This window comes from Stegastes partitus, unplaced genomic scaffold (assembly GCF_000690725.1).
Source record: "Stegastes partitus isolate 25-593 unplaced genomic scaffold, Stegastes_partitus-1.0.2 Scaffold1375, whole genome shotgun sequence".
NCBI lineage: Eukaryota > Metazoa > Chordata > Actinopteri > Pomacentridae > Stegastes > Stegastes partitus.
In genome coordinates, this window is record NW_007579106.1 from 123,301 (window position 1) to 135,185 (window position 11,885).

The following is an 11,885-nucleotide window of genomic DNA, read 5'->3' on the forward strand; positions in this document are numbered from 1 at the left end:
CCAAGTACTTTGTGTCTCCATTAGAAAGCAATTGTAAGCAGGTGTCTCCCAGCTACATGCCATTTCATGCTCTACTAAATCTCAAGAAGTCCTCCCCAATGCAAAAGTAATTAGGATAAAGTGCCATAGTGGGAGAAATGTTGCTCTAAGTGAGGATAAAATACTGGACTGTTTTGATCACGCGAGAAGCCAAGTGCTGGAATGCATCATTACATTTGCTGAAAAGTCAGCGGTTCCGTTTCACCACCTGGTCCTCAGCTGCCCCCTTTAGAGCTCAGTCTATCCAAGACAAGCAACGGCGAGCTCCCCTCCCCTCTCTCCGAATAAGGCCCTCGTCGGATGCACAACTGGAAGGAAATAGCTAATGTACAGGCTCAGGCTCAGGGGACTCCGTTTCTAAAGGGGCGGAAAATGCACAGAGCTGGAACAAGTGAGTGTTTGTGTTGGGCCAGTCGGTGTCTGGCTGACGGAGCACAGACAACACACAAGGCAGTTTGTGTGTGTGATGGAGGAAGATAGCAAAAGATAGACAGAGGGAGATATTTAAACCGAGACAGTGAGATACAGAGAATGGAGATAAAGCATGCATTCATTACGCACATCCCCAGACTAATTTATGTGAACTGGAGCATATTAGAACAGATTGTCCTTATCTTACATCCCAGAGTGTGTAAAGAAAGACCAATGTACCACCATCTTTCAGTTGTTGACATTTTTTTTTTTCTTTTAATGATTTAAAAACAAATACCCTGACCCTGGATATAGAAATGTACAGTAACCTGGATGAAAAAGATTCAAAAAACAGTTCTTACATAGCAACTACTATAAAGATGTCGGTCATATTCAGGCACTTGGAACAACATACAGTCTTTGTTTGTCATGCTACACACAAAAAAGTATTTCTTTGGTCCTTTTTTCCCTCCTAATCAGGTCAGCTGAAACCACAGACAGAACAACAGCAACAAAAAAAAAAAACAGCTTTCTGGTTTTGTACCAAGTATTTACATTTCATTAAAGACCCAATACAAGCCTCCATCAGACAAGAAACAGAACTGACAAAGTTCCTCTGTCATACACTAAGCCTTCATATTTTTTCATACATGTCCACATCGGTTATGAAACAACAACAGAATAAAAAGGTATAGTTATAATGGCTCGAATGAGATTGTTTTTTTTGTTTTTTGTTTTTTTACAGCAGTATTAATCAATATAACTTAGTGGAACGGTTTTCATATGAGATTTGGCAAAAAAAAAACAAAGATGAATTCATTTTTTATCCACAAAGGGCAAGAAAACAAAAAAAAGCCACATTGCTACAGACAAACGGAGCATTCTGACACCATATGTCCATGATCCGGATACGTCTCATTCCGACTGAGCTCCAGCTGCTTTCCGGCTGAGCTGAGTTGCTTCTCGGATTTTTAAAAAAAATGTTTTTAACAGCATATTAAACACACATTTGCAGCTGGTTTAGAAGTTGTTTGGCTGTACTTTATCATGACAACCCTTTCAGCTTTTTCTGTCATCGCTCAATTTAGACGTAAATATCACAGATTTCACTGCACAGCTGTGGGCATTGAACGGAAACATAAAAAATGTAAACGAGAGCGACCGTGTAACGAATTGATCAGAGAATGCAGGACAAAACAGAATGATGCTGTCTCCCTTCTCGTATTTTTTGTTTTTCTATTTGTCTCTCTTACAGTCATTACAAACAAGAAAAAAATGTGTTAAGTCAATAACAAATGAAATGGTGCACGATATTTACTTAATACAGGCTTCTTATACATTCATGAGAGTATTTCATGCTTCAGAATGCTAGTCGGTCCAGCAAAAACAGACCAGAGCCAAAAGGATATCGGAGCTGGGAAGAGCTCTCAAACTCAGTGGACACGCTCACGCTGGGTAGAAGGGCAGCAGATTGTTTCCTGCAACTAAGATGGAGCCAGAACACGACGCTGTTGCTCGCTGTGGACATTACAGGTAACGAATGCTCAACTAACATCAATGTTAAGTTACAACAGAAAGCTCTCCACACGTCTGTAAAGTCACTACTCAGCTGCAAGGCAGCCACGTTTGATAAGAGTTACTGCACGCCGCCATGGGTGACTGAACTTGTGCCACATAGTAATTGCTGAAGTTGACGTCTCTGACATAGGGAGCGGGCTGGTAGTAGCAGGTGATGTTGGCCAAAGCGGGGATAGCGTTCTGTTCGGCCATCACGCGCAGCGCCAGGGCAGAAATAAGTGCCAGCGTCTGGCGGCGCTCGTGGCCCATCAGACACACAGTGCTTTCATCCACCACTCGCCTCAACGTCACCAGGTAGTCATAGCGCTTGTGCTCCATGCCTGCAAAGTGGTTCTGCAGATACGTCTCCAGTTTCCTCTGCTGCTCGCTTATGTCGGGGAAGTCGATGAAGAAGCGCGAGCACATGTAGCGCTGCATCTGCTTCATCTGCGCCTCGGAGGCCGGCCGGAAGCCACGCACCAGCAGGTGGCAGTACTTGAGCAAGCCGCCGCCCCGGATCTCTTCTGGGCTGCGGGTGGCGATGGTCTTGGAGCGAAGGTGACCCAGTGCTTCCTCAAAGTCTCCATACATGCTCTCCCCCTGCACCGTTGGGTGAAACGTCTCGGACATGGCCGTCTCCGAGCAGCGATCGAAGAGCAGCAGCGAGTCCAGAGTGATCTGGAAGGAGTCGACGCTGAACTCGAACTGCCGTCTCAGGGAGTCCACAAACTTCAGTTCAACGTTCTTGCCGGTGTTGTTGGACAGCGAGATGAGGCTCCAGCGGTCCGTGTCGTTGCAGACTTTCACCAGTTTCTGCACGTACGCCTCCTTCAGGGCGAGGGCCGTGATTCGCTCCCTGCACACCCCTTCAGGCAAGAAGTCCACCAGGCAGTCCAGCACCACGTCCTTCACCAGTCGGAAGGTTTTGTCATCGGTCAGACTCAGTCCAAAGATCAGGTCCAGGTCTTTGTAGCCAAGGCCGTTGTCCTGGTGAAGGACGTGGCTGGCCGCCGAGCCGTTGAGCTTCACATCACGTACCACCACGCCCCGCTCCTCCAGTCGAGCCCTGACCACCTGAAAGATAACGAGACGGGAGAAAAAGCTGAGTGATGGGGATCCACAAGATAAAAATCAGAAGAGGGCGACACGGAAAACACAAGTTTTTACATGCAGACAGGGAGCTGCTGTCGGCTCATTGCTTTACATGAAAAGAATCTGAGGCGCTGTTATTTTTATGTAACATAGTATGACGATGAAACGCAATATGTGGAATGCACGATAAGGCATGAACGCACTTCTCATTTTATGCCTTCAACTCTCGAACATTTTCCTGGACGTCTAGTTCAGTTTGACGGCAGAAAAATGGAAATTACAGTCTGAAAAAGTTTGCCGTAACCTTTATGAGTTCATGTGCGCTGGTAAAAGAACGCTCTCGACAAAGTGGCTGCTTAGAGGGTGTGATACTGCACTTAAAAGGATGGTGTCATCAACCCTAATCTGTTGCCTGAGGATGAAAATGCCCTACATACTGTAAAGCACGCATCGTATGAAGGGAATACCTGATTTGGCAGACTCGTTTCATCATACGTGAAGTACAAAATACACAGCAGCACTACAGAGACGAGCTGTGGAAAATTACATGTTAGTGCTCGACTGTTCTGAGCGATCATAAAAAAAACAAAACTTCAGCGTTGAACTTTTCAACTTACGCCTGATGACCATATTGAGAAAATATAATCTCTTTGCTGTCATATAAACACCGGTTGGCAAGTTTTTATCTGGCGATTGGAACACACACCACGCATGACCTACGGACAGCTGAGATGTTTATGTGTCCTATCTGTTGCATCACTCAAATGACACCGAGGGGAGAAAAACAGCTAACTAGGCCAAATTTGAAGAAATCCCAAACACAGCTGTCTTTTTTAGAAAACTCTCACTGAGTCACGCCACTGTTGTTGTTCTGCAAGCACCAGCTATCTGTCGGTGTGGAGAGACGTCTGTCCAGCTCAGTGATCCTGCCAGAATACTGAGAGACATGCAAGGGTTAATCTGCAAACACAGTCTATCACTTTTAATGGCGCTGTCCTACTTCACAGCTGTAAAGGATCTAATTTGATCATTTGAGATACAAACATAGGAGCATTTGTTTATTGAATAAAATATATATATCACATAACTTTTCTTGCATGTTTCGCTTTTTAGCATTTCATTTTTTGGATTCAGTTCTAAAAAAGCAAGTTATTTAATGTAAAAGCACTTTAAACTATTTCTTTTAATGACCGCGCAAACTACACAAACAGCCGGCAAAGATCCCTCCAATGTGAATAAATACATCTTACAAAGCCTCCTAACCTCAAATTGATATAGCCTGCAGTACTTTCTTTATACTGTAATTCAGGGTCAGTTATGTGTTGGAGCTTTATTGATAATCGATTTCCAATAAGACGAACAGGGTTTCTTTTCATAAATGGCAACAGAAAGAAATCAAGTAAGAAGCTGGAGGCTGGTGTGTTTAGCCGAGTTAAACATGGAGACAGCAAATAAATATACCTCAAGAAGTTTGTAAAACTCCCTTTGGAGAATTGTATGTTGTTTTCCAACACACAAGCAGATGTGTGAATTTAGGATTTGTTATGTTGGGAACCTTTTTTTTTTTTAATATATTGAAAAAAAATGCTAATATCTTGCTTTAAAGCCACAGGTTACAAAGCACAAAAAACATCCAACAGTTTTTATTTTGTTTATTCTTCACACAAACAGAAATGTATATTTAGGGTCAGTTGTGTGCTGTTATAGAAGTTATATGCTCGATAATTGACTGGAAAAATATTTCCAATATAAATTACTTGGTTTCTTTTCATAAATGGCATCAAAAAGACGGATTTAAGTAAATAAGAAGCTGAAGGCTGGTGTTTTTAGCCCAACTAAACATGGACACAGCCCAGCTAGCCTCGCTTTCTCCATAAATAATAAATACACCTGAAGAGATTTACAAAACTCACACTTTTACACACTTTTACATATTGTTTTCTCACAAAGAAACAGATGCTTGAATTTAGGATTAGTTATACGTGGAACCTTTTTGCAAATGTGTTTACAAATATGCTAAACTATTCCTTTAAACGGACTAAAAGCAAACATGTTCCACCACAAACAGGTCATCTGCTGGGTTTTGGTCACCTAAACCCTAAATGACTCCCTCAATGAGACAATAACACTTCAAGAACAGTAAATTATCTATATTGCAAGTAGGCAGCTTGTGGGTATAGTCTAGCTCTCTCCCTAGTGAATAAATACATCAATAAAGATACCTACCTAGATCTTGAAAACTCACATTAACACATTGTGCTTTATTTATTTTGTACACAAATGGAAATGTGGATATGGGGGAGACAGTGAGTTCTGCCACAAAGTTTATTTGCTAGTTTTCTGTCACCTAAACCAGGAGTGAGTCCCTAACAGAGAACATCACTACAAGAACAGTAAGTTATTTATACTTTGCTATTTACCCAAGCTTAGTTAAGGAACTCCAAAATCTAACAAGAGAAGGTCAGCTGCTTTGCACAGTGAAGCTACACATGGCTTCACAAGGCACTGGACAACACTGCAGAGAAGTTTTTAAACTATTCAGCGAGGGAAACCCACAGCAGTATTTGTTCTGACCTCACACTTAAACATTTGGTCCGAGTTAAAAGCACGCCACAATGTGCCGGTCTGAGGGTCCCGAGAGGAGCATATGAGGAAGCACAGCTCCGCCGCCCCCATCATCTCCGTCCTTCAGCGCTCATAAAACGGGTTAGTACATTTCCCACATGACGCACCAGCACCTGGTGAACTGAGCAAAGGGGAGACACTTCCGCCGACGTTGGAGCACAAAAAAAAAAAAAAAAAAAAAGCCTTGTAAAAAGAGCCGCAAACACACCAGACTGTCTGGTGTTGACAACGCCTTGGCGACACATAACAGTCTCTCCACTTTCCTTCTGCAGTCTCAATAGTTTCCTTGAGTATTTCATTTAAGCTGCGGCCTGAGTGTGCTTTTATTACGGCAGTTTGAAATGACCCAACCATTTACCAGCCCATAGTCCCCTGGACGCCAATGAGAGCTCCGGGCAGTGAGTCAGATCATCTCTCTGCCAAGCAAATGGCGACAGCGAATGTGGAGTTACGAGTCCCTGACCTTCACCTCCACTCCAAAACTAACCCAGCCAGTCAGTCGTACAGTAGCTTGGCAGGCAGCGGGGGATGATGATGATGGTTTTTCCTCTGATTTGAAAAGCTTCCTTGAATTTCCTATGCACGGGTGGTCCGTTCACCTGTGAGCGAGTCTGAGGCTGAAACGTGATGCTCCTCGACGTGATAAACGGGTTCAATGAAGGATTTGTTAAACTGCTTTAAGGATTCACACAAGTTTTAATGTCTCCAGCCACTCAAACTTTATTTGATAGGATTATATCCAAGGGATCCATTTGAGGAGATGTGTTTTTTTTTTCTGTTGTTGTTGTATTAGTTTTCTGAGCCAGCCATGTAAGATAAAACTGGTGGGAACAACTCTAGCTGTGATAGGGTCTTTTAATTTAGTAGTAAAAACCAAACTGTTCCCCGGCTTCCAACTCCTGCTTGGTGCTCCGACGTGAACCCACAAGTACGATAGCTCACATACACGCAATATATAGTCCACATTTGAAGCACTGACATTAAACTGAACTAATTTAGGTATAAAAAATGGCCGTTTATGGCTATTTAAACTTTTAGATGTACTGTTGCTGTAATGCAATGACCCATTTAACTTCCTTTTAGTTATTTGGATTGTTCTAATTTATTCGTTTTAGCAGTTTAAAGGTGGGGTAAGTCGTTCTAATTCAATGCAGTTCTTGTCAAACTTAGTGAATATCCTCTATTTGTACACAGTCCTGGCTCTGTAAATGGAAACCAAAGTGACTGATCCACACAATACTATTTCAGTGCTTGGATATTCACGCTGATTCGCACAATAAAGCAAGCACATGTTAAATATCTAAATATAAAAACTAGTAAAAACTAGACAATATGTTGCCCAAGTCACAGACTATACCTTTAATTCTACTTTTTGCCCACAAGAAAGGTCCAAATGATGTTTAAAGGGGGGGATACTGGTTTTTTATTGATATAGATGTGTTTTTTTCATGTATTGGTTATTAATTAAAAAATGCCACTTAAGTATTAAACACCAAAGATTGTAAAGACTTTGGTGTTCTCATAAGTAGCCAATGGAAACTCCAACTTCATCATCAGAAAATTCAACCAAAGAGATAGCATCAGCACTGATAAAACATTTGGTCAAGAAATGAATGTTCCCAGGTTACCTGCTCCACAGAGCACTGGGAGCAGTGGTGTCTTCATGTTGCTCGGCCCCAACAATAGCCCAGTGAGGAGTTGGTTTACAGTCTGGCGAAGGCCACAGCGGAGTCAGACGACTGCTCTCTGCTTACCACAGTGGTACGCTGTCAGGCCCGACCCACAGGCCCACTGTTATTACAGGCACAAATCCACTGCTCGCATTCTGCTTGGAATCCAGGCCGCTCGCTACCATCCAGGAAAGTGTTACTTCCAGATGACAAAAAACATAAAACTCCATATCTCCACCTACACACACGAACCCACTCAACAGATTACGTAACCCCTGACACCACTCATCACGTATCTGTGTTTATCATTATGCTGCTACGTGGGGCCTCTGCTGGTATCGCCTGCTGAGGGGAGGGGGGAACATGAGCAGCCATCCCGGATTGCGGCTGTGGGCTGATGACTGCCGACATTAAATGAAAACGAGAGTACAGAGGTGTCAGTAACAGTAAAAGCTTTCCTTCGCTGCTCCCATGGCTCCCTCGCAACCAGACCACAAACAGATGTTATTCAAATGTGGCCCTCAGACAAACCCAGCATTCAAAGGGGCTCGTGTGACTCTCCGGGAGCGCGATCCGTCGGTCACCGGGCCCGGTATGTGACGACAGAACCGGCTCCGAAATCCCCCCCCTCTCTTCTATCTGTCTCAGGTGGACGTCTCCTGTCTGGTGCGTGGGCTAAAAATAAACGACATTCAAGCGGCAGACTGGCGGTTTTGCATGTTTTAGCCCATTTGCCGTGAATCACGAACACCTCACATTACTGTCAACCGTTTTCCAAAACATATCATCGTGGTTTAGATCTCTAATTTTCCCTCCATCCGGGCAGACATTAGTTTCCATTTGGGTCCATATGGTATGAAAATCAACTTGCTGAGATTTGAAACCTGCCTGACGTTTTCCGTGACAGGAGACGTGGAATCTGAATTGATTTTAGTCGCAGTGGTGTTGTTGCTGCATGGGGACTTGTTGGAATTAATCTTACAGGTGCTTTATGCTGAGGGGAAGTTTGAATATCAAGTTTTTAGTATGTGACATCGAAAAAAGCGTAGTTTATTTTGGATAGCTATTTTAAATAAACTGAGAAACTCCAGATTATATGTAAAAAAACAACTCTAAAATGTTTATCTTGGGTACATCCAGGATGCTAACATGTTAGCACTCAAACAAGGGAAGACTCTGGGTAAGCAGTGGGCAGATTTTCCATAAACTGGTCCTCCATAAAAAAAAAAGAGCTCTGGCTCACGGAAAGAAAAACGTTTGGGGGTCCCTGTTGCCTCCAGGACTGTATAATGAAGGAAAGACATTAGCAGGGGGATGCTCACAGCAGATGGTAAGGGGCCTCCCTGATTATAGAGGAAACACTGTGAGTGTGTGTGTGTGGGGGTCTTTCTTCCCCCACATATGATCACCGCAGAAAATATGAATCACTCGAGTGATTACAGGCATTCAAATAATGTCCAGGAAAAACTGCAGCCCACGCCATTCCATATACATTTCCTTCCTAGTAAAATGCACCGTAGCGCGGTCATTATCTCTCAAGAGCTGTGAAAAAAAAAAAAAAACCCTGACTTCTTCGGGAGCAGAAGCATTAGTGAGCTAGTGGAAAAGTGCAGTCACAGTGTTAGATCATCCCCAGTCGTGTGTCTGCGTTAAAGAGTGATCAAATACATTTTTGAGTGTAATCAGCTCTGCCACAAACCCTCACTGCTGCATTAAATACAGAAGCAGTGGAAGCTTGGGGGGGGAGAAAAAAAAGCTGTTTAGGATTCAGGAAGCACTTTCAGAGTAAGAAGTGAAAATATTTTTAAGTTTGACATCCACTAAAGTGTCCATTTCTTTATATTAAAGTATTAAAATATTATTCTGCAAACTTGTTGGAGTTTTCTTTGAGAGTTTCTGCACATCTTCTGCAACCAGCTGATTATGAAACACATTATATATTATCTTGAAGCTTTTTCCTGTTTCATAACTTATCAAGAGGGAAATAAGTGGAGTGTTGTGCTGTCAGTGTGTGTTGGGTTGTGACACACAAAAAAAATGATTTGATTTCCTTTGCTGCCAACTTTATTAACATGTGAGAGTTGAGCTGTTTCCTTTTAATGCATTATTATAGGAACATTTTCCTTTTTGTCTTTATGTGGCTCGTGTGCATGTTTATTCTGAAGTAGGAAGTCTAAGTGTCTCACCTGAACGATCTGCCGGGGCTGCACGGACAGCGTGGGGAAGTTTCCGCGGCCGTGGATCGGTACGCTCTCCCCCAGGATGGAGTCCAAACGCCGCACCTGATCCCAAGACAGCACGCTGACCCGCCGGCTCTGCTCCGAGCTGTCACCGGAGGACATGACGACCGGAGTCAACGGGATGTCCAGAGAGTGAGCTGAGCTGTGGCTGTGCGAAGGGAAAATAAAAAAAAACTGCAGTTCAGTTTTAAAGCAATCCTTCGTCCGGTGGAAGAGCCGCTGGTGACGGGATGGCTGAAGTGAAAAAGGAAAAACACCCGGTGCGTCTTTCTCGACTTTCAGAAAGCTCCAAAACGGCATAAAGTGGTGAGAAAGTTTGCTAGAATATCGGACATCTCCACACACAGAAATAAAAACTTCCAGCCCTGCAGTGAGCGTCTGTGCGTCTCTGGTCAGATTAGCGCAGCTCGCAGCGCGCAGCGGGTTTTTACCAAACTGGGATTAACAGGAGCCTCCTGATTGGCTGGACGCAGATTTATGAATGCTTCAATATACACAGGACTGCAGTCACTTCACACACACACACACACACACACACACGCCAGTAGCCGCGCACGTACTTCACATACACTGGATGATATGTTCAGTGACTGTAGGAAATTTGACCATTAAGCCATTTAGAAACGCAGCTTCTCTCACGTGAGCCTACTGTCCCAGTTTTAAAAAAGAAAAACAGAAAAGAGAACATGATTTACTAAACAAGTAGGTTTTAAAATAGATTTTTTTTTACACTTTTTACAGCGGTGTGTCCAACATTACACTAAAAATGCATAAACTGTCAGCATTTAAGACCCCCCAAAAATAAAAATAAAAAACTATCTGCAAAACACAATATTTGTTATTAAATAAGCAAAGGTCAAGCTATAGGTTCAAAAATAAATATATAAATAAAGATTGTACATCTATATCTTATTCAGCATGGTTTAGCACCATTCTGTTCGATTTGTGGTTTCTATTCCATCTCTATAAAAAAAGAAGCATAAATAAATAAATAGACACTTAAAAATGTATATTAATTTGACAGCATGAGCAAACAACTACAATCTAATTTAACAATCTAACTGAAATTGGAATTATGCGTAATATTATGTCGGATGAATGCAAACTAATAAAATAAATATGGACGAACTCATGTCATCACCAAAATGTTTCCAAAACAAGAATAACTGTGGGACCAGATGACTTCTAGGAAAATGCTGAGTAGGAAAAAAACAAACAAGAGCCTTTAAATGAAACCAGTAACACCTGTAATACTTACTGAAAGGAACACAAAATTGTCCACTTGATAGTTAATAACAGAGTTAATAACTTAAAAACTTCAGGGAGGTGAAACCTTGGTGAGCTGCTTTCATCGGACCAACAAGTCAAAATACATTGTTTGTCTGTGTCGGCTACAACTACGCTAAAAACAAATTAAAATAAATCAGTTTTATGATGTGACCACATTATGATTATAGTTGTTAGACTTAGGCACAGATATGACTCGGTTAGCTTTAGGGAGAGATCATGGTTTGGGATGAAATAAGTAAAGGTTGGGGGAGTGTTGTTGTTGTTATGGCTACGAAAAGGTCATGGAGAGGATGTGGAACACCAATTGTGAGCTATAAAAGAGAAGAGAACAGTGGCTTCCCGTGTTAAAAACATCATTTTGATGACCCGTTTATCCGCCCCGACCTCTTCCCTGTGTGGAAGTTGTCGCTTTATATCATCACCTGACTTTGTCTTTTGCTCTAAAGATGCAGCGATCAACAGTCTCACAAAGATTCAGCATCTAAGGACACTGAATCCATCCAACCGCTGTGAGACAAATCTAAATAAACACAAAATACATCAGCTTAATTCTGGTGTTAGAGGAAAAGTCAAACAGTCATCAAAGTCATTAGGATTCATACCCTGCGGACCATGACTGGCATTAAGAAATGTCACGGCAGTTTGTCCAACTATCATCCTCTGAGCCAATCAGCTGTTTGTCATCAACCCAACTTCGGCCCCTGAAACGAACACGAGATCTGGTTTTGACATAATTAGAATGTTTATTGCATGTAACTGGTAAAGTGGAGAATCTTTTAAACCATGTTTCCAACCAAAAGTCCAGCGAATTATAAGCAATTCTTCGAAGCAAAAACCAAATGCCAATCAGGTGTTTTTCCACAGTTGGATCGATCGCTTTCATGTAATCAGGCTTTATTAGAATAGAATACAAAACCAGGGGAAAAATGGAAAGAGTTCTTTGAAGGCCTGCTCGGTATTA

The 11,885-nt window shown here is 42.4% G+C and overlaps 1 protein-coding gene across 1 annotated transcript; it reads right to left on the bottom strand.

Moving 5' to 3' along the window:
• Nucleotides 1–1,179: 1,179 nt before the first annotated feature.
• Nucleotides 1,180–9,736, bottom strand: LOC103370123 (protein FAM46A-like). The gene is made up of 2 exons (XM_008299044.1): nt 9,581–9,736; nt 1,180–3,081 (listed from the first exon to the last, which is right to left on the bottom strand). The coding sequence occupies exons 1-2, from the start codon at nt 9,734–9,736 to the stop codon at nt 2,056–2,058; spliced, it is 1,182 nt and encodes a 393-aa protein (XP_008297266.1). The 3' UTR covers nt 1,180–2,055.
• Between the last annotated feature and the right edge of the window lie 2,149 nt (nt 9,737–11,885).

Bases quoted from the DNA above. Each gene is read 5' to 3' on its own strand.
- LOC103370123 (XM_008299044.1), bottom strand. From the start codon at position 9,736: ATGTCCTCCGGTGACAGCTCGGAGCAGAGCCGGCGGGTCAGCGTGCTG. The intron at 3,082-9,580 runs GTGAGACACTTA...GTTATCTTTCAG, and splicing joins AGCCCCGGCAGATCGTTCAG to GTGGTCAGGGCTCGACTGGA.